At 35.5% G+C, this 21,125-nt stretch overlaps 1 protein-coding gene across 1 annotated transcript in view; it reads right to left on the bottom strand.

Moving 5' to 3' along the window:
* LOC150087635 (O-acyltransferase like protein-like) overlaps positions 1–21,125 on the bottom strand; it is a 50,275-nt gene that overhangs the window by 28,280 nt on the left and 870 nt on the right. Inside the window, exons 2-3 of the mRNA XM_090369840.1 lie at positions 7,755–7,898; positions 4,987–5,110 (exon numbers count right to left, since the gene is read on the bottom strand). Of these exons, the coding sequence (XP_090225966.1) occupies positions 4,987–5,110; positions 7,755–7,898 (268 nt within the window). The remainder of the gene's footprint in view (positions 1–4,986; positions 5,111–7,754; positions 7,899–21,125) is intronic.

Below are 21,125 nucleotides of genomic sequence, written 5' to 3'. Positions count from 1 at the left end.
AATTGTTTTTATTGTTTTATGGTTGTGACCTCCAGAAATCCAACCAAATCATGTGGTACGGCTGGAGACAATTGCAGGGTAATCTCCAGTGCTGCGGTCTCCTGCCTCGATTAAACGGCATGTTGTCCCAATTAAGCAAAGTGAATCCTCGCTATTTTCTCGATCGGGTTCTGTTTTTTTAAGATTTGCCCCAAATAAATGGCTGCCCCGATTAACCGGTGGTCCAAATAATTTAGAGTTTAGAGAATTTAGAGTTTAGAATTTAGAGTTTAATTTAGAGTCCAAATAATTTAGACATTAAGAGTAGGAGACCGGCGGAATTACTTGACAAGTACAGGTCACTGATGAAAAAAAGCCGTGAATTAGGGTTGAAATTGAAAGTGTCTGCAATTCTGCCCAGACACGATAGGAGGGAGTATATGATGAGAGCCCTGTCAATCAATTCGGCCCTGGAAAGATTGTGCAGGGCTCAAGGGGTAGAATTTTTTTCAGCCTGGTCTGTACTTGTTAACAGGAGAGACTGCTTCTACAGGGATGGGATACACTTAAATAGAAAGGGTGCAAGAATGTTTGCTGATGCTATCGAGGCAATGTTAGGTGGGTCGGAAAACTGCTAGATTGGGGGGATACAAGGACTAATAGATTAACAGTAGCCACTGGCAGAGGTGAAAGTGATTCTTGCACTGCTTCTATTGGAATGAGCCGCAGCCTGGAAAATAAGATGCAGGATATTTCAGAGACTGCTGGGAATCATTGGGGTACAAGTAAACACATGGGTTGTGTTAGGGTAGCTAAGAAAAAGAACAGGTGCATGTATACTTGTGTGTACACCAATGCTAGGAGTTTAGTAAATAAATTTGATGAATTTGAGGTATTGCTCAAAACATCAAAGGCAGATATTGTGGGGATTTCAGAGACGTGGTGTCACACAGATATAAGAAATGCAGAACTGGAATTTGGGGAGTACAATGTCTACAGAAAGGATAGACAGGATAGGAAGGGAGGAGGGGTTATGCTATTAGTTAAAAAACACATAAAATCCAAGGAAGTGAAGCCAGTCGACATCGCTGGACAGTGCAGTGTCGAGTCAGTTTGGTGTGACATAAGCATTGGGAGATCAAAATTGAGAGTAGGAGTGTGCTATAGGCCTAATGACTCTGATGAGTATAATAAGAAACTGTTCGGAGAAATAGAGTGGGCCAGTAAATCAGAGAGTCTTATAATGGGGGATTTTAATTTCCCAGATATTGACTGGAATTTGGGGGCTGGTCACTCACACAGTAGCAAGGCTTTTGTGGATTTATTGGATGATTGTTTTCTACATCAGCATGTTCGGGAGGCAACTAGAGGGAGTAATACTCTTGATTTGATTATCAGTAGTGATTCTTCATGCATTAAGAATCTGCAGATAAATGAACCACTTGGTGGCAGTGATCACAGTGTGCTGAAGTGGGAGTTACTCAAAGAGGTAACTACCATTAGGGGTAAAGGGAAGGGGTATTGCTATCGTAAAGGCGACTACAATGGACTGAGACAATATTTAAATTCTATACAGTGGGATCAACTGATGATATTGCCAACAGCAAGTTCAAAATGGGAAGCATTCAAAGAACTTATCGTGGAAGCTACTAGGCTTTACATACCAACTAAGAAATATTGTTCAAGGTTTAGGCCTAAATGGTTGTCAGATGAACTAATGAGGCATATGGCAGAGAAGAAAAATGCATGGGATACATACAAATTAACACGTGACACGGACGCCTATGATAGATACAAGTTGATCTGTAACCAAGTTACAAAGGAGGTTAGGCAGGCGAAGGCAGATTACGAGAGATCCTTGGCAAGGGATGCGAAGAAAAACAGCAAAGAGTTCTTTACTTATGTAAACTCTAGAAGGAAGGGGATGAATCAGATTGGTCCACTTGAGATCGATGGGTCAACTGTTGATGACCCTGCTCGGGTAGCTAACAAACTAAATGAATATTTTGCATCGACATTCACACATGAGGAGTTATTCAGCGAGGGGAATGCCAGAGGTGTATTCAAATCTAGCAGTAAGCTAGAGAATCTTGTAATAACTGAGAGCAAAGTGGAGGAGAAATTGTTGAAGATAAACACAAGAAAGGCACCTGGGGTGGATGGGATCTATCCAGTTATATTAAAGGAGGCAGCAAAGGAGGTAAGCAAACCCTTAGCCATAATTATGAGAGCTTCCTTGGACTCAGGGGAGGTACCCATTGACTGGAGATGTGCAAATGTGACCCCAATTCACAAAGGGGGATCAAAGGCTGACACAAGTAATTATAGACCTGTGAGTTTAACTTCTGTTCCCGGAAAATTAATGGAGGCACTGGTGAAAGAAGCACTGCAGGATCATCTAGACAAGACTTCAGTTATAGCTAGGACACAGCATGGTTTTGTTAAGGGGAAGTCTTGCCTGACCAATTTGATTGGATACTATGATGCAGTCACAAAAGAACTGGATGCAGGGAATAACTTTGATATTATATACTTGGATCTTAGAAAGGCTTTTGATACTGTTGCACATGGAAGACTGCTGCACAAATTGGAGCAGTGTGGCATTGGAGGCAAGTTGCTGCTATGGATAAAGGGGTGGTTGAGGGGGAGAAGACAGAGAGTGGTAATCAATGGACACTGCTCATCGTGGACTAATGTTATTAGTGGAGTCCCTCAGGGTTCAGTATTGGGGCCTTTATTGTTTTCTGTATTTATAAATGATATTGATGATGGTATATCAGGCTTAATGTCCAAGTTTGCAGACGATACGAAGGTTGGCAGGGTTGTCAAGGACACTACTGACACTATGCTGCTGCAACAGGATTTGGAAAGGTTGAGCAGATGGGCTTCGAGGTGGCAAATGAAGTTTAACATTGACAAATGTAAAGTACTACATATGGGAAACGGCAACCCCAGAGCAACGTATCAACTCTGTGGTACTACACTGACAGTGGTAGAGAATGAAAGGGACCTGGGGATGGTGGTGCAGGCAGATATGAAGTTCTCTGAGCAGTGCAGACGAGCTGCAAGAGTAGCTCATGGTGTATTGTCAATGATATATAGGAATTTTTCTAGCAGGGATAAGGAGGTGATTATTCCCTTGTATAAGGCAATGGTCAGGCCACACCTAGAGTACTGTATACAGGCCTGGAGGCCTCATTTCAGGAAGGATGTAGAGCTGCTGGAACGAGTACAGAGAAGGGCAACTAGATTGGTGAATGGGACAAAGGGGTTCTCTTACGAAGAAAGGCTTAAGTTTTGCAAATTACAGTGTCTGGAAACTAGGCACCAGCGGGGTGATCTGATAGAGGTGTACAAAGCCTTGAATGGTTTGAGCATGCTCAATGCTGATGGGATTCTTCCTCTAGCTCAGAAAAATCACCTGAGAGGGCATAAATTCAAATTGAGGAAAGACAGATGTAGGATAGATGTGCGGAAATTTGCCTTTAGCCAGCGGGTGGTTGGTGGGTGGAACAGACTTCCATCCCTTGTCGTGGAAGTTGATAGTCTAAATAAGTTTAAGGCTCAGCTGGACAGGTATTTCGAACGAACAGAGGGGTGAAGTGGAAGTGGTTATTTTTATTTATTTATGTTACTTTTTTTTTTTTTTTTTTTTTTTCTTTTTTTTTTTTGGCTGATGCTGCATAAGCTTGCTTTCTTGCATCAAATGCCTCTACTAATGCTAATGCTAATGCTAATGCTAATAACCAGAATGCACTGTATATGTGTATATACATTTGTTTGAATAATGACATTAAGAAAATAAAATGAAATAAATAAGAAAATAAGAAGAAAAATAAGAAAATAAATATAAAGCTACCATTAGAGGTAGCAAAAATACACATCCTCCACATGATGTCCATTACATAACTGATAATAAATATAATATCAAATTAAGATATATGTCAGTGGTATGGCAAAACTGTAGAGCGAAAATTTAGCATAAAAATTAAATCAACAGGGAGGGGGGGGAAGTAAAGGTAACAAGACAAGACAGAAACTGTAGCCGAAAACCTCCAAATAATTTAGAAATACAATTAAATCCAATTAATAGTAAATACAATTAAAAATTAAAATATAAGGCCAATTATATAGAAATTTAGCGGAACCCCCCATGTAATGTACCAGCTCCGAGAAACATGAAATATCAGCAAAAAAAATGAACTACTAAAATAAAACAAAGTAACAAAATAATAGCTGACCATTATGCCCCATATCGATGGAGGACCACGAGGCCAATAATGGTCATGGAATTGCTGCATTTCATTTGCTAGACAAATCATCGCAAAGGCGAACCGATTGAAGGATCAAACCACTCCTCCATTCTCCGATCGAACCACAAATGCAGAGGATTTGCATAGTGGTGGTCCTTATGCAGGGAGAAACAAACTATAGAACAGACCAGGACTCCAGAGCAAAGCCGCACCACTGACATAATGTAAGCTTAACCAGCTTACATTATATTATATATATATATATTTTTTTTTTGTCTATATAAGCTGGTCTTATATAGACAAAAACGTTTAGCCTCTTTTTGGTGATATTTCACGTTTCTCGGAACTGCTACCTTACATAGGGGTGCCGCTAAATTTCTATATAATTGGCCTTATATTTTAAATTTTAAAATATTAAATTGGATTTAATTGAATTTCTAACTTATTTGGAGGCATTCAGCTATAGTTTCTGTCTTGTCTTGTTACCTTTACTTCCCCCGCCCTGTTGATTTAATTTTTATGTTAAATTTTTGCTCTACGGTTTTGTCATACTACTGGCATATGTTTAATTTGATTTTATATTTATTATTGGTTATATGTGTGTATAAAGGATAATTTAGTTTTTCTAAATGCTTTAGTCTGAATTAATTTATTTTTCCATGACAAATTGATGCAAATAAGCGTCATGTTAATGGTCATCATATTATATCACACATGAAAATATATTTAAAATCTTATTAATAGATATACATACCCAACGAAGAAAATATTTTCGAGCACCTGTTTTGTGCAGCGCATATCCTAGTAAAACTCCAACAAGATAAGGTGCTATTCGACAGTATGGCTTCACATATATTTTAGTGAAAGTATTATGCATACTGCAGAAACAATGCATATTTTTATTACATAAAAAAGAATATATTTAATATTTTCTCAGAAATATTAATTTAAAATAAGTTAAATTAGCATCATATAAATTAATAACAAAAACTTCAGGCATATGAAAGCTATAAAAGAGTGTGGTACGATGGCTGGAAAGAGACTAAGTTACATACAGAGCTGCATGTATTGTACCTGTACTTCAAATAAAAAGCACTGATACTGAAGGAGAGGGATTGTACTATTTATTTAAATGTGTTTCATTACTCATATAGACATATCACTAATTATTGGCTATCATAATTGAGTAAATGGGCAAAGCACAATGGCCAGAAGGCAGGAATGGCTTGCCTATATAGATGAACTAAGCAAACAATTAAGGAATCAAATTTAAGGGAAAAAATTCAGGTTAAAATGAAAAGGATAAGAAAAATATAAATAAAATAACAATAATATCATTATTTAAATTTCCCATACACATATAATTAATATTCTTTCCACATATGGAAGGAATGTTGATTATATACAATTGATTTCTCTGCTTTTCTGAGAATTTAATAATATATGAAATCTTATATTTATTACAAAAATAAATATTTCAGTCAAATTGTTTTTTAATTTAGGATGCATGGTCAAGATGACTTACTCTGCAATTTTAATAAGTAATAACAGCTGGAAAAATATTTCCGAAGTTACCACAAACCTCGTACAAAAGGTGATATTGTTGTATACGTTACCACTAATGACATTAAGATTAGGAGATCTGAGGATTTACTTAACAAGTACAGGGAAATATCAAAAACAAGTTGAGTTAGGGTTAAATTTGAAGGTTTCTGCTCGTGGAGTAGAAATTTTTTCAGCATGGTCTGGGCTTGATAAGAGAGAGAGAAAGAGAGATGTTATTTGGTTTTTAGGAGCATTAGCAATTAAGGCCATATTGCTCCGGGATATGCGGTGGTCATTCCCTGACCTTTCCGCATCCTCCGTATTTGGTGGTGATGGGCTTGAACCCCGGCCTAATCAAGAAGCGTGTGCTATGCACTGCTGCTCCTTCCCACCTGCCTATGGAGGTGCCTTAAAGAGAGAGAGAGACTGCTTATACAGGGATGGGATACACTTAAATAAAGGGTGCAAGAATATTCTTAATGCTATCAAGGAAGTGTTAGGTGGGTTGGAAAACTGCTAGCTTGGGGAAGGGGGATACACAGACTAACATATTAACAATAGTTCAGGCAGAAGTGAAAGTGCTTCTTGCACTGCTTCTATCGGAACATGCAGCAGCCTGGAAAGAAAGGTATCAGAGATTTCAAGGTCAGCTGTGAGTCATCATGGAACAAGAAAATAGACGGACTGTGTTAGGGTAACTAATAGTAAGAGGAGGTGTATGTATACCAACTAGGAGCACAGTAAATAATTTAATGAATTTGAAGTCTGGTAAAGTCACCAAATGCATACATTATAAGGCAGTCAAAGATGCAGTGTCACTCAGATATAAGGGATGAAGAATTGGAATATGGAGAATACAATGCATAAAAAAGGACTAAATGGAGGGGGTTAGTTAAAAAGTACATAAACCATAAGGTAGTGCATCCAGTTGACAATGGTTGCCAGTGTTATTGTTGAGTCAGTTTGGTGTGACTTAGAACTGGGAAAACAAAAATGAAAGGAGTATGCTACTCAACTCCAGTTGAGTAGCATACTGTCATTACTGTTGTTAACAACCCTGCCAACCTTTGTATCATCTGCGAACTTGGATATTAAACCTGATATACCTTCATCAATATCATTGATAAATATACAAAACAACAATGGGCCCAACACCAAACCCCTGGGAATTCCACTAATAACACTTGTCCACAAAGAGCAGTGTCCATTGATTACCACTCTCTGTTGTCTCCCACTCAACCATTCCTTTATCCATTGTAGCAGCATTATCCATTATCCTCTATAAAAGATGAGCAGTGAGATCACATTTCACTGAGTGACTAGTTTGGTAAGAGGGATAAACACTGTCCACACATTAAACAGCTTGGAAGATGTATATAATGTTTGGCACCCAGATATCATGAGGAGTGGGGGGGAATCCAATTGAAGTACATAAGGCCCTGAAGGGAGTTGTAAAATGAATGAGAGGGGTAAATTTTTATTATGCAAGATCCAGGGGACACATAAAAATACAGTATATACAATCTTAAGGAATAATAGAAGGCTGGATCTCAAGTTTTCTTTTGGGTAAAGCTGCAACTATTATCAATTTACTGTAGGATGGAAGCCTCCTCAACAATTCATGTTGAAGGAAATGGACCATAATTTGCAATGGTGGGCCAGTATGGGTTGGCATATCAACCATATTTAGCAGTCAGGGGCTTGGATGCTGGTCTACTCAAAGAGTGTGTGCTACTGCACTCCCACTCCTGACCACTCCGCTAAGGAGGCACACTTACCCTTGGGTAATGTTTTGTAAATAATTCAAATAATGATTTCATTTTCTGCTGTTTGATGCAGAATAAGTTCACTTTTCTGTTCCCTTTGTAACCCAACATAGTCCTAAGAAAAAATGATTTAGTTCTATTTTTTCTATAAATTATTTGATAAACAAATACATAAGAAATAAAACAAGAATAAAAATTTGGTTGTACTCACCTCTCAGCATATTTCGCTGCATCAATCTCAAGTGACATATTAGACATGAGTGGTATTAAATTGTATGTTACACTAATTGCTGCAGTTGTACTCCAAGTAGCTATAAACAGTACACCTACAATAATAATGCCAATGAAGGGGACCCTATCAAAATATGAAAAAATATTTTAAAAATTTCTGACTCTTACAAAATTGCTTGATTAAATTGATATTTAACAGGGTATATATTTTTCTGGTTTTATTTGATTTTATGTTGTTTTGTTCCCTTTGCTGCACTTTATTAAAATAGTTATATTTCTATCTACTAATTTATTTCTTTATTTTAAGAAGATTCAAATTTTCAAAAGCGTGAAAAAGTGCTTTGCCTACTATATTACAGATGTTGTTCAAAGAAACCTGAGATCAAAGATATAATACATTTTAATTGTAACTCACTCTGACCAACTTTTAATTTAAAAACCCTTTAATATGGCAAATTACATTTGTATAAAAATATATGCATAAAATCCAAATATGTAAATATATATACTATATAATTAATTTTAAAAAAAACTTTAAATATATGAATAAACTCTGAATTAAGCTAAGCTATACATACGATCTATATATGAATAAAATACGTAGGTAGTGAACAGTTAAAATTGATTAAAACAACTAAAAATGCAAGTAGCTTTAAAAATAAAATTTGTCTTTTCAATCTGAACTAACTTACAAGTGGCAAGCCACTTACATATATCAATGGAATGCTTTGAAAGAGTCACATTTGAATATGATAATGAGGATGGCATTACATTTGCATGAGATGTGGCTAATCCAACACAGTCCATCGAATGGACTGTGTAAGTTAATTCAGGTTGAAAAAATATCCTGAAAAAGGCCTCTGAGGTTGGGAAAATTCATATTTTAGTATTAAATCAGCTCACACCAACCATAAGAATAAGTATTTACTGTAACTAGAATATTTATTTACATATTAAAATAAAATAAATATTTACAAAAACTGCTATTATATTAAATATACATGTAAAAACATTAAAACTGTGATAAAATCCTTGAGATAAAATACACTAAAATAAACCGGATTAAAAGCGATAAAAACGATAAAAATCTCTGGAGCTTTCGGAAGCTTGCGCTCCATATATAACAGGCTCACGGTACCGTGAGCCTGTTATATATGGACGTGCTGCAGGAAGTTTTGTTACTGCTGAGGAAGGGAGCGCAAGCTTCCGAAAGCTCCAGAGATTTTTATCGTTTTTATCGCTTTTAATCCGGTTTATTTTAGTGTATTTTATCTCAAGGATTTTATCACAGTTTTAATGTTTTTACATGTATATTTAATATAATAGCAGTTTTTGTAAATATTTATTTTATTTTAATATGTAAATAAATATTCTAGTTACAGTAAATACTTATTCTTATGGTTGGTGTGAGCTGATTTAATACTAAAACAGGTTGAAAAAAAACAACATTTGTATTTTAAAAGTGCTTCTTGCATTTTTAGTTGTTTAACAAATCTTAAATGTACAGTACTCATGTATTTAATTTGTATATTTTAATTAAAAAAAAAAAAAATGTAATTGTACATAGTGTATAGGGTTGCTTGTCAACCAGTACTGGAGGATCTCCCAACTCCACATAGTATACTCTGTAAAGGCCAGAGATAGTGAAGTTTTACCGTAGTCTGTGTAGCGTAGTTTTGGGCTATGTTAATCTGTTGTTCCTCCATTTAGCAGAAGGGGGCTCTAGTGGGACTCCACATTGGCCATCCTTTGCCCTGTAGAGCAGACCAGGTATAGTAGGGTGTAAAGAAGTCTCTGGCTGGGGCTGTGAACAGTGTCTGAGCTTGCCAGAGAGGACTCCAAGTTTAAAATAAAAAATAAAAACACACACACACACACTGGAAATATTATTGTTGGAAAGGGAGAGCAGGGCGATAGTTCAATGTAATTGTACAATATGCCATTTACATTTTCAGATTTTATTTATACAATTTTATGTAAATGTGATTTAACATATTAAAAAATTTTAAAATACATTTGGCCAGAGTTCAATAGAATTATGAATTAAATAGGATATGAATTAGAATTAAATAGCAACATGAATTAAATAGAAAATATGCTATGCTGCTATTTAATAATAATAGCAGCATAATAGGAAATATCTGTGACAAGCATGTCACAGATATTTTCTATTTAATTCATGTTGCCATTTCTAAACCATTGTTCAACAATAAATCCTACCAAAAGATGTATTATTAAGATTGAAAACGTTTTTAAACATTTACCAAAAATAATATGGTAAATATGAAGCTTTGAGTACAATTACAGAAATTCGTGGATTTGAACTATTTTCAAAATAGTCATTAAAATAAGGTCTGATGTAAACAAATTTTCAAAAGACTTAGGGCTACTGATGGTAATAAAAGTTGCAACATATAATAAAATTATTGAATCATTTGGCCAAAATGAATAATACATTTCATTCATATTTAGAAGGGTAACTGATAGCAATTATTAATTTATAAAACAACCTGAAAGTAAAACTCCAGAACCAGAAGTACACTGACTGTAACTGGCCCTAGCGGCTCCCAACAATTTTGTTCTCTTTCTCTCCCATTCATTTTTTTTTTCTTTCATTTATTGAGTAAAGTGGCTCCTAGCCAAAAAAAAAAATCTGGCAAATCTGCCATACATATAGAAATAATATAGTACAGTATACAATTATTAACAATACAAATTTCACATTCACATTACAAATAAACTGTACTGTGCAATGGTCATCCTCTCAGCTACAGCACAACAACCTGGCAAGTAGGCTACAGCAAAAACCGATGAAGAGACTGTCCACAGAACAAGCATCACATCCTAGAGACTGATCATCACAATGAGCTGGACAAGTAGGCTACAACAGAAACTGGTGAAGAGACTTTCACAATGAGCACAAGCATCACATCCTAGAGATTGATCATCGCCAGTATTCTCCAAAAGATAAAGAGTTCAACGAACAGCCATCTGCCAGCAGCCAGAGAGCTCAACAGAAGTTACTCATATTAACCAGAAAAACAAAGCTGGAAGAAGGTATTATTGCAGGATCAAATCCAAGAAAAACAACTAAAGCTTCTTGCCAACTGCATTGGCAGGAGCAGAAGTGGACACCCACCCATTAAGGAAACAGAGCACCAACATCCTGTCCACCTCTGCAAAGAATTTTCTCTGTTCCTATATAAAAAATATACATACCGTTCCATGTAAAGAAGAGGATACAGTCCACCAATTCATCCATTATTCAACCTTAACTCTTCTAATTGCAAAAGTATATTCCTTCTCACGAAAACTGAATTTGCAAAATTTTGAAAGGCAATAAAATTTTCCCGTTTTAATAAGCAATGGCTCAATGTTTATTTGGTTTTTAGGAGCATTAGCAACTAAGGCCATATTGCTCCGGGAATATGCGGTGGTCATTCCCTGACCTTTCCGCATCCTTCGTATTTGGTGGTGACGGGCTCGAACCCCGGACTAATCAAGAAGCATGTCAATGGCTCAATCCCATCCGCCAGATGAGTTACATTATCAACATTATTCAGTAAATCCAAATGCAAATCAGCATATTCCAAACAAAAAAAACAATTAAACACAACATGTTGACATGTTTCCAGATCACCACACATACAGTTGCATCTTGCTACGATTCCAAGACTATTCAGTTTAGCAAAAAATGATCTGTGATCTGTTAGTAAGAATGTACAACGTAGATTTGGTACTAACCATATTGGTTTAATATAATTCACACCATTAACATAAGGGAAAAATTTGAATGTTATTCTACCCTTTTCCAAACAATTCCATATGTTCTGCGATTTTTGTAAAAGGAGCTCCCAAATCCTCTTCTTTTCATTTCTCGTGTCATTTAAAGTGTTAATTTCGATGTCCAGCAATTCAGATTTTATACCTCTTCTTGAATAAAAGGATAGGCTTCTAAACACTAACTGCAAATAAAATAGCATTTTGCCAGCTAACACTTGCAAAGCTTCTTTGGAAACCGTTCTGCAGGCCATAACCATTTTGAGTAACATAACTCAATGTAGAATAGAGCTTTCTGGAGCTGTTTACTTTGATTGCATGGCCAATCCAGATTGATGCACCATACATAACAATTGGAAGAAAAATGCAATCGTAAATCAAATGGAGTGCTTTCCTCTTTATACCCCATTCCACCCGCATTATTCTTCAGATAATTGCAATAAATTTCTTCACTTTCTTTGATATATAATTAATATGTGGGATAAAGTTCAAGTCACTAGCAATACATATTCCCAAGTATTTAATCATTAACACCTGCTGTAAGGAAATACCATTCAACTAAGCAAACCCTTAGCCATGATTATGAGAGCATCCTTGGACTCAGGGGAGGTTCCCACTTACTGGAGATGTGCAAATGTATCCCCAATTCACAAAGGGGGATCGAAGGGTGACATGAGTAATTATAGACCAGTTAGTTTAACTTCTGTTCCGGGTAAAATAATGGAGTCACTGGTTAAAGATGCATTGCAGGATCATCTAGACAAGACTGCAGCAATAATTCAGACACACATCTCAGTTTTAGCTGAAGAATTTTCATTTTTCTCAGCCAAATCCATATCACTCTGAACATTTTTCTGAACTTTACATAATTCCTTATCCCAATCATTTTTAGGCACATTGATCTTGACTTTCCTCTTATTATTTCAACTTAAAATGGGAAACCTACTGCACAATGAACACAGTGATCCAACTGAACTTTCATCCCCACCATAGCATAACTGCTTTTGACGACATGTTTTGATGGAATATTCAGGAGATTTACATGGTATCAAAAGTGCAATGTCCTTACATCCCTATCCAATTCTGCTAACATGATATCTGAGAGAACCACCTCCCATTCCAATATCATCTCACCTACACCTCCAGAAATAGAGACCTCAGAAGATTCTTTGCTTTGACTCAGTGGCAATTTACCTTGATATATACTTGAATCCTGAAATTATAGCTTATGCAAAGAATTTCAATTCTTCCTTAATCTATGTTTGAAATTTGCAGACTTAGTGGTTGCTGTAGCAACAGTGAGATCAGACTCCTTAGCACCATTTTCAATATTCTTAGAACCTGCAACTTCTTTCAATTCAATGCCATAATTATTTTCACATGTAAGATCAACCCTGTGTGTATCTGACTCTATTTGATAAATACATTTTTTTTTTTTTTTTTTTTTTTTTTTTTTTATCATGAGAGGACACTAATAACCATATAGAGAGCACTACCAGCCTTCTTTCTTTGTTAACAATAGCTGTATAGGCCTTTACTGTTTAAATATAAAATTCTTTAAAATTATATATCTTTTCTGCTAAAAAGATATTTTGTTTCAAACTTAGATGAAACTAATCAGCCAGATATACTCTTCCACCTATTTGAAGTCCCTTTCATCTATACCTTGCAGATTTTAAAAAGTAGCTCTTCAAATTTTGAAGTACCAGCGCTATGCTAAAGCACAGGCAGCTAGAAATGAGAGTTAGAACAGAAAATGCTCTAATTGCCAAAACAGACTTATCGTAACTCTAGCTTGAATATTACCTTTCCTTGATTATTTTTTTATTTTTAGGAGCATTAGCAACTAAGGCCATATTGCTCCGGGAATATGCGGTGGTCATTCGCTGACCTTTCCGCATCCTCCATATTTGGTGGCTCACGGGCTCGAACCCCGGTCTAATCAAGAAGCATGTGCTACGCACTGCTGCTCCTGCCCACCTGGCTACGGAGGCGCCTTCCCTGATTAGAAATCATCAAACCTAGTAGACCTTATCAGAATATATCCATGTATCACAAGAGTATTTAAAGTTAGCATACTTTAAATAGCAACTATCACAGCTAACCGCCAATGTTGTTAGTCGAGATGTCTCTCTTTCTCTCCCCCCCCCCAAGTGGTAACACATTAAACATTACCAGCTGCAATGCAAATCATTGCCACACACATGCCACTTCTCTCCTGCTGGAACTAGAATAAGCCACCCACATTGTCAGGGTCGATTTTGAAGTTTCTAAAATCAAGTGTTTGTACTGCTGCATGAAAAGCATCACTCTAGTCATTACAGCTATAAAAGTGTTTTCAGAAGTTATTTTATTAGATGAATTTTATAATCAAAATAAATCACAAATCATCAATTTTAGATCAATCCATTCTTTGAATCTATTCATGTCCCAAATGCAAGTAACTCAGTGATCCATTAGGTTTTATGTAGATGAACTCATTAGATCTAAATTTAGACTGTTAGAACACTTTCAACAAAAAATAAGATTTAAATGCTGTGAAGTTCTGAAATGATATCAGAGACAAATTCCCTACAATAATCACGTACACAAAGGAGGCAAAGAAGAGAAACTAGATGGTGAGCATTTTCTTTATCTCCATAAAGCTTATTTTAATATATGAGACTCAAAAACATTTTTTTAAATTAAAATTCAAAATAAATATTACCCATTTAACAAATATTCTTATTTTAAATTTCATAACTACCAGTAAAAATACATTAAATAACAAAATTACTTTAAAAGTTTCTACTACAGCTTACCTCCAAAGAGCATATAGGAAGAGTGGACTAATAACATAAAACTGCATGTCATTTGCCAAATACCATGACCATCCCATGCACTTGAAAAAAATAATGTACAAACATCTTATAATATCTTATACCAAAAAAAAAAACATCTTATACCAAAAAAAATCATCTATACATCTTATAAACATCTTATACCAAAAAAAATCAAAATAATTTGTAGGTTAATCATGTTTACATCTAAGCAATATCTATAAAAGTTCACAGTTATGTATATGAAGAGAGAACCAGTGTGATTATGAAAAGTAAGATGGATAAATATATTAACATTAGCTTAAGTAGTGGCATATGATGCAAGAAGCAGGCTTATAGAGCATCAGCCAAAAAAAAAAAATCCCATTTCGCCTGTCCATTCCCTCCAAAAGTTTGTCTAGTTCTTCCTTGAATTTAGTTAAGCTATCGACTTGCACAACAACAGATGGAAGTGTGTTCCAGCAATCAACCATTAGCTGACTAAAGGCCATTTTTGCAACATGCATCTATTCTGCAACCATCTTTTCTTCCTTAACTCAAATTTATGTCCACTCAAGTACATAATCTAACTAAGAGGAAGAATCCCATCAGCACTGAGCTTGCTCAAACCATTCAAAGCCTTATATGCCTCAATCAGATCACCTCGCAGGTGCTTAGTCTCCAGATGCTGCAGTTTGCAGAACTTAAGCCTTTCTTGGTAAGAACACCTTTAGCACTCTTTGTTCCCATTGCCCTTCTCTATACTTGTTCGGAAAGCTCTACATCCTCCCTAAAATGAGGCCTCCAGATGCAGTCGTCAAGGTGTGGCCTAACCACTGCCTTATACGAGGGGATAATCACCTCCTTATTCCTGCTAGAACAATTTCCTGTATAATATGATCCATAATGCTAGTATATGTAAGGTTTTGCATTTAACGACATTATATCTTAATACTAGTATTTATCTTGTTGCAACATTGTCATTGTTAACAACACTGTCTATGTTAATAATATCAGCAAATTTTGACATGAACCTTGTAATGCTACCAATATAACTGATGAAAATTAGAAACAATAAGAAAATAAATAGTAGGCCCCAGCACAAAACAATGAGTAGACCCACTCATAACATTTGGAGTATTGTCTATTTATAAGTAATCTTTGTCTTCTACCAGTAACCATTCCATTATCTACTATCCCACCCAATCTACATCTTTTTCCAACTTTTACAGAAACATTGCAACAAGGCTTTTTTTTTTTTTCTGCCAGAATGTGCCAGAACAGCATTCTGGAAGTTAAAAGGAAATAAAAAAGAAACATTTAAAACAAAAAAAATTATTTATTTTAAAATAAAAATTATTATTATTTACTCTGCCAAAGCAAAGCTTGAATTTTTGACTCATTTGTTGAAGCATTTGCCAATCACAATGCTTAATTAATAATTAAAATGCTTAATAAAACTGTGGTTTATTCAGGGCCATAATGCAGCTATAGACGTAAACAGTAAAAAAGGGAAATCACAATAAGAAATATGATAACATGCTTTTACAGCAGAAATCTTTATAAAAACATTTTGAATAATAAATAAATAATACTTAGTAAATTAGTTTTGTCCAATTTACTACACTTTTGTAATTTGAAATATCAAATTAGTGCTTATGATGCCATTATTTAAAAGCATCACCAGGGAATAAGAATGCACACTGTTTATTGTGTAAGTGCAATATTTTTGAAGTATCACATAAAAGAAATTGTGGCCTTATTAAACGCACAGCAACAAAGAAACATGAGTGCAGGGCCAGGAGCAAAAGTAACAAGTGACAACTAATGTTTTAAGAAAATGTACCCTTCATTGGTTGAATTTCTACGTCAATGTATATATGATTGATGTAGAAATTCACAGTCTATTTGTGATGTTTTCACAATACAACAGATATCAAAAGCTCTAGATGGAATAACTACATATTAATTACATATCTTCTATAATAATTTAATATTTATACCTTCTGTATAATGCTTCATCCCTCTGAAGCATTATAGTTCTATACTTGTGGAGCATTATTCCATCCGCACCTTTTGGTATCTCTCATACTGTGGAAACATAATTTTGCTATCAGCTCCTATGCCTATCTACCTCCTGAATAAGAAAGAATAATCCCTGAAATTATCTACCTAGGTAATGGAACTCACTGGAAATAAATAGTAGTACACATCTTTGTTGGAAAGAAGTACCATTTATTTGTAGTGCAAGAGTGAGGCAATTTGTGATTTACTTCAAAATGAAATGTATAGTAATTTTCTTTCAGTTTGTCATTACAGCTTTTCGGAAACTAAAGTCCAGGGCTGGCACTAGGAATGTGCAAGTGAGGCACTTGCCATGGGTGCCACCTGAAATAGGCACTGCTAGATGTGCTACTGCATATATATGTCTGTGTTATGATATGATATGAATTCAACGCCATTACATGGTTTTGCCTCAGGCACCATAAATGCTAGTACCAGGACTGCTAAAGTCTCTTCAATAACGCACTGGATCTCTAATTTACAAGCAAGAATTAGCATTAGCATTAGTAGAGGCATTTGATGCAAGAAAGCAAGCTTATGCAGCATCAGCCAAGAAAAAAAAAAAAAAAAACCCACTTCCACTTCACCCCTCTGTTCGTTCAAAATACCTGTCCAGCTGAGCCTTAAACTTATTTAGGCTATCAACCTCCACTACAAGGGATGGAAGTCTGTTCCACCAACCAACCACCCACTGGCTAAAGGCAAATTTCCGCACGTCTATCCTACATTTGTCTTTCCTCAATTTGAATTTATGCCCTCTCAGGTGATTATTCTGAGCTAGAGGAAGAATCCCATCAGCATTGAGCATGCTCAAACCATTCAAGGCTTTATACACCTCTCTCAGATCACCTCGCTGGTGCCTAGTCTCCAGACACTGTAATTTGCAAAACTTAAGCCTTTCTTCATAAGAGCACCCCTTTGTTCCATTCACTAATCTTGTTGCCCTTCTCTGTACTCGTTCCAGCAGCTCTACATCCTTCTTGAAATGAGGCCTCCAGACCTGTATACAGTACTCTAGGTGTGGCCTGACCATTGCCTTATACAAGGGAATAATCACCTCCTTATCCCTGCTCGAAAAATTCCTGTATATCATTGACAATACTCCATGAGCTACTCTTGCAGCCCATCTGCACTGCTCAGAGAACTTCATATCTGCCTGCACAACCACCCCCAAGTCCCTTTCATTCTCTACCACTGTCAGTGTAGTACCACAGAGTTGATACGTTGCTCTGGGGTTGCTGTTTCCCATGTGTAGTACTTTACATTTGTCAATGTTAAACTTCATTTGCCACCTCAGCCCATCTACTCAACCTTTCCAGATCCTGTTGCAGCAGCATAGTGTCAGTAGTGTCCTTGACAACCCTGCCAACCTTTGTATCGTCTGCAAACTTGGACATTAAGCTTGATATACCATCATCAATATCATTTATAAATACAGAAAACAATAATGGACCCAACACTGAGCCCTGAGAGACTCCACTAATAACATTAGTCCACGATGAGCAGTGTCCATTGATTACCACTCTCTGTCTTCTCCCCCTCAACCACCCCTTTATCCATAGCAGCAATTTGCCTCCAATGTCACACTGTTCCAATTTGTGTAGCAGTCTTCCATGTGCAACAGTATCAAAAGCCTTTCTAAGATCCAAGTATATAATATCAAAGCTACTCCCTGCATCCAGTTCTTTTGTGACTGCATCATAGTATCCAATCAAATTGGTCAGGCAAGACTTCCCCTTAACAAAACCATGCTGTGTCCGAGCTATAATGTGAATCTGAGAATTGAATTCACATGAATTTAATTTTTCCAATATGGATAATGCACCTCATTTTCCAATATTAATCAAAATCATGAGCACCAAGAAACTGCAGTGTATGTAGAAAATTCCTGAAGTAAGAGCATATCATATCCCTCAAGAATAATATTATATAGGAAATATTATTTCTCATATGAATAATAAAATCACTTTGAAATTTATAAACCAGCCTTAAATAAAAGTCTAAGTTTGACTTATAAAGTGGCTCTACTAAAAATCACACTGCAGAAGACTCCAAATTTCATCACATATAGCTGAATAGTTCTTCCCTTTTAGAAAGTATCTCTGTTGATCAAATATTATAGCATAGAGAATATTCTGTATAATGTAACAGTAATCCTTACTAATAATAGCAAAGACAAAGACATCATATTTGCATCACACAGAAAATCATTCTCCAAATGATGAATATTAAATTTCAATAAACAACCTTGTTTACAATACTAGAGGGACATCAGTTACTTAAAAAATTATTTAAATTATCATTCTCTCTTCAAAAGTGGTGACTTCTTTCATTTTGCTCCAGATGTTTTACTAGTAATGTGAAACATCCAACAGTCATTCTCCCAACTAGTGAAAACATATATTTATCTTCAACCTTCATCTTTAATTATGGCATAATTATGCAATTTGTTCAGTTCAAGAAAGGTAATATAATCTTAAGCATTAGCATTAATATTAATATTAGTAAAGGCACATGATGCAAGAAAGCAAGCTTATATAGCATCAGCCAAAGGGGGAAAAAAACAAACCCTTCTAATTTCTAGTTCTGCCTTGAATCTATTTAAGCTATCAACTTCTACAATGACAGATGGAAGTTTGTTCCAGTAATCAACCACACACTGGGTAAAGGCAAACTTCCGCACATCTATCCTACAACTGTCTTTCCTCAATTTGAATTTATGCCCTGTCAGGCAATTATTCTGAGCAAGAGGAAGAATTTCATCAGAACTGAGCATGCTCAAACCATTCAAGGCTTTATACACCTCGATCAGATCATCTAACAGGTGGGTAGTTTCCAGACAGTGTAATATGCAAAACTTAAGCCTTTCTTCATAAGAGCAAGCCTTTGTTCCATTCACTAATCTTGTTGTCCTTCTCTGTACTCATTCCAACAGCTCTACATCCTTCTTACAAAGAGGCCTCCAGACCTGTATACTCAAGGTGTGGCCTCACCATTGCCTTATACAAGGAGATAATCACCTCCTTATCCCTGTAAGAAAAAAATCCTGTATATCATTGACAAGGCACCATGAGCTACTCTTGCAGACCATCTGCACTGCTCAGAAAACTTCATATCTGCCTGCACAATTATGCCCAGAACCTTTTCATTCTCTACCACTGTCAGTGTAGTACCACACATTTGTTACTGCTTCCCATATGCAGTACTTTACATTTGTCAATGTTAAAATTCTGCTTCTCCTAGTTTGATCTGTTAAGAATCTTGGGTGCAAATGTTAGTATTGTATAAACCTCATACTATAAAATTTACTTTTACATTGATTTTTTCCTGGCATGATTGTATCATTTATTAAAAAATTTGATTAAAAGGATGACTGCTGTGTGCATTGTTTGTTTATTTCATGGAACTAAAATTACATTCTAAGTATAGATCATATTCTAAGCATAGTTTTATACCTGTACACTGCTCTTCTTGGACTAATGTTATTAGTGGAGTGCCCCTGGGTTCAGTGTTTGGTCCATTGTTGCTTTCTGTATTTATTAATGATACTGATGATAGTATATCAAGCTTAATGTCCAAGTTTGCTGAAGATATGAAGGTCAGCAGGGTTGTTAATGACACTAATGACAGTACACTTCTGCAACAGGATCTAGAAAAGTTGAAGCAGTGTACTGTCATTAGTGTCATTAACAACCCTGCTGACCTTCATATCTTCAGCAAACTTGGACATTAAGCTTGATATACCATCATCAATATCATTAATAAATACAGAAAGCAACAATGGACCAAACACTGAACCCTGGGGCACTCCACTAATAACATTAGTCCACTAGTCACCATCTTGAGTAGATCTGATGTAAAGGTCAGTATACAGGTATAAAACTATGCTTAGAATATGTACTATGCTTAGAATATGTTCTATACTTAGAATGTAATTTTAGCTCCATGAAATAAACAAACAATGCACACAGCAGTCATCCTTTTAATCAAATTTTTTAATAACTGATACAATCATGCCAGGAAAAAATCAATGTAAAAGTAAATTTTATAGTATGATGTTTATACAATACTAACATTTGCACCCAAGATTCTTAACAGATCAAACTAGGAGAAGCAGAATTAAAATAAGATAAAAGCGTTAAAATACAATAAGATAAAGGAGGTTAAAATATATATAATAAAAGCGTTAAAATACATAGTAGCTTTCAAAGCAAAGTGCCTCTTCATCAGCTCATGAAGAGGCACTTCGCTTCGAAAGCTACTATGTATTTTAATGCTTTTATTATATATATTTTAACTCCTTTATCTTATTGTATTTTAATGCTTTTATCTTATTTTATTTCTGTTTTATCTTATGTATATATTATTTTTATTTTAATAAATTTATTTTAACCAGTTAGTCAGTCGTCGCAAGAAACTTTGATGATATAATGCAACCTAACGCACAAGGCCTGTTTTCTAATGTTCTAGGAGAAGCAGACTGATCAGTTACCTGAACACTAACCTTGTTTTGTTTCTTGAGGAAAATATAAATCAGAAATTACATTTCTCTTTTTTATTTTCTTCAGTTTCAACAGAGAATAACATTTAGAGAGAATACAATAAACTTGCAGTATATATTTTTTTCAAATGTTCTCATTCATTTTAATAGCTTTTTCTGTTTGGTTAGGTAAAGTTACTGATAATAAAGCCATAACTGTAAAGTAAGT

Source organism: Mastigoproctus giganteus, chromosome 3, assembly GCF_048544385.1.
Source record: "Mastigoproctus giganteus isolate SK-2022 chromosome 3, ASM4854438v1, whole genome shotgun sequence".
Lineage (NCBI taxonomy): Eukaryota > Metazoa > Arthropoda > Arachnida > Uropygi > Thelyphonidae > Mastigoproctus > Mastigoproctus giganteus.
Note: the sequence above shows the minus strand (reverse complement) of the source record. Positions and strands in the feature narration are given on the sequence as shown.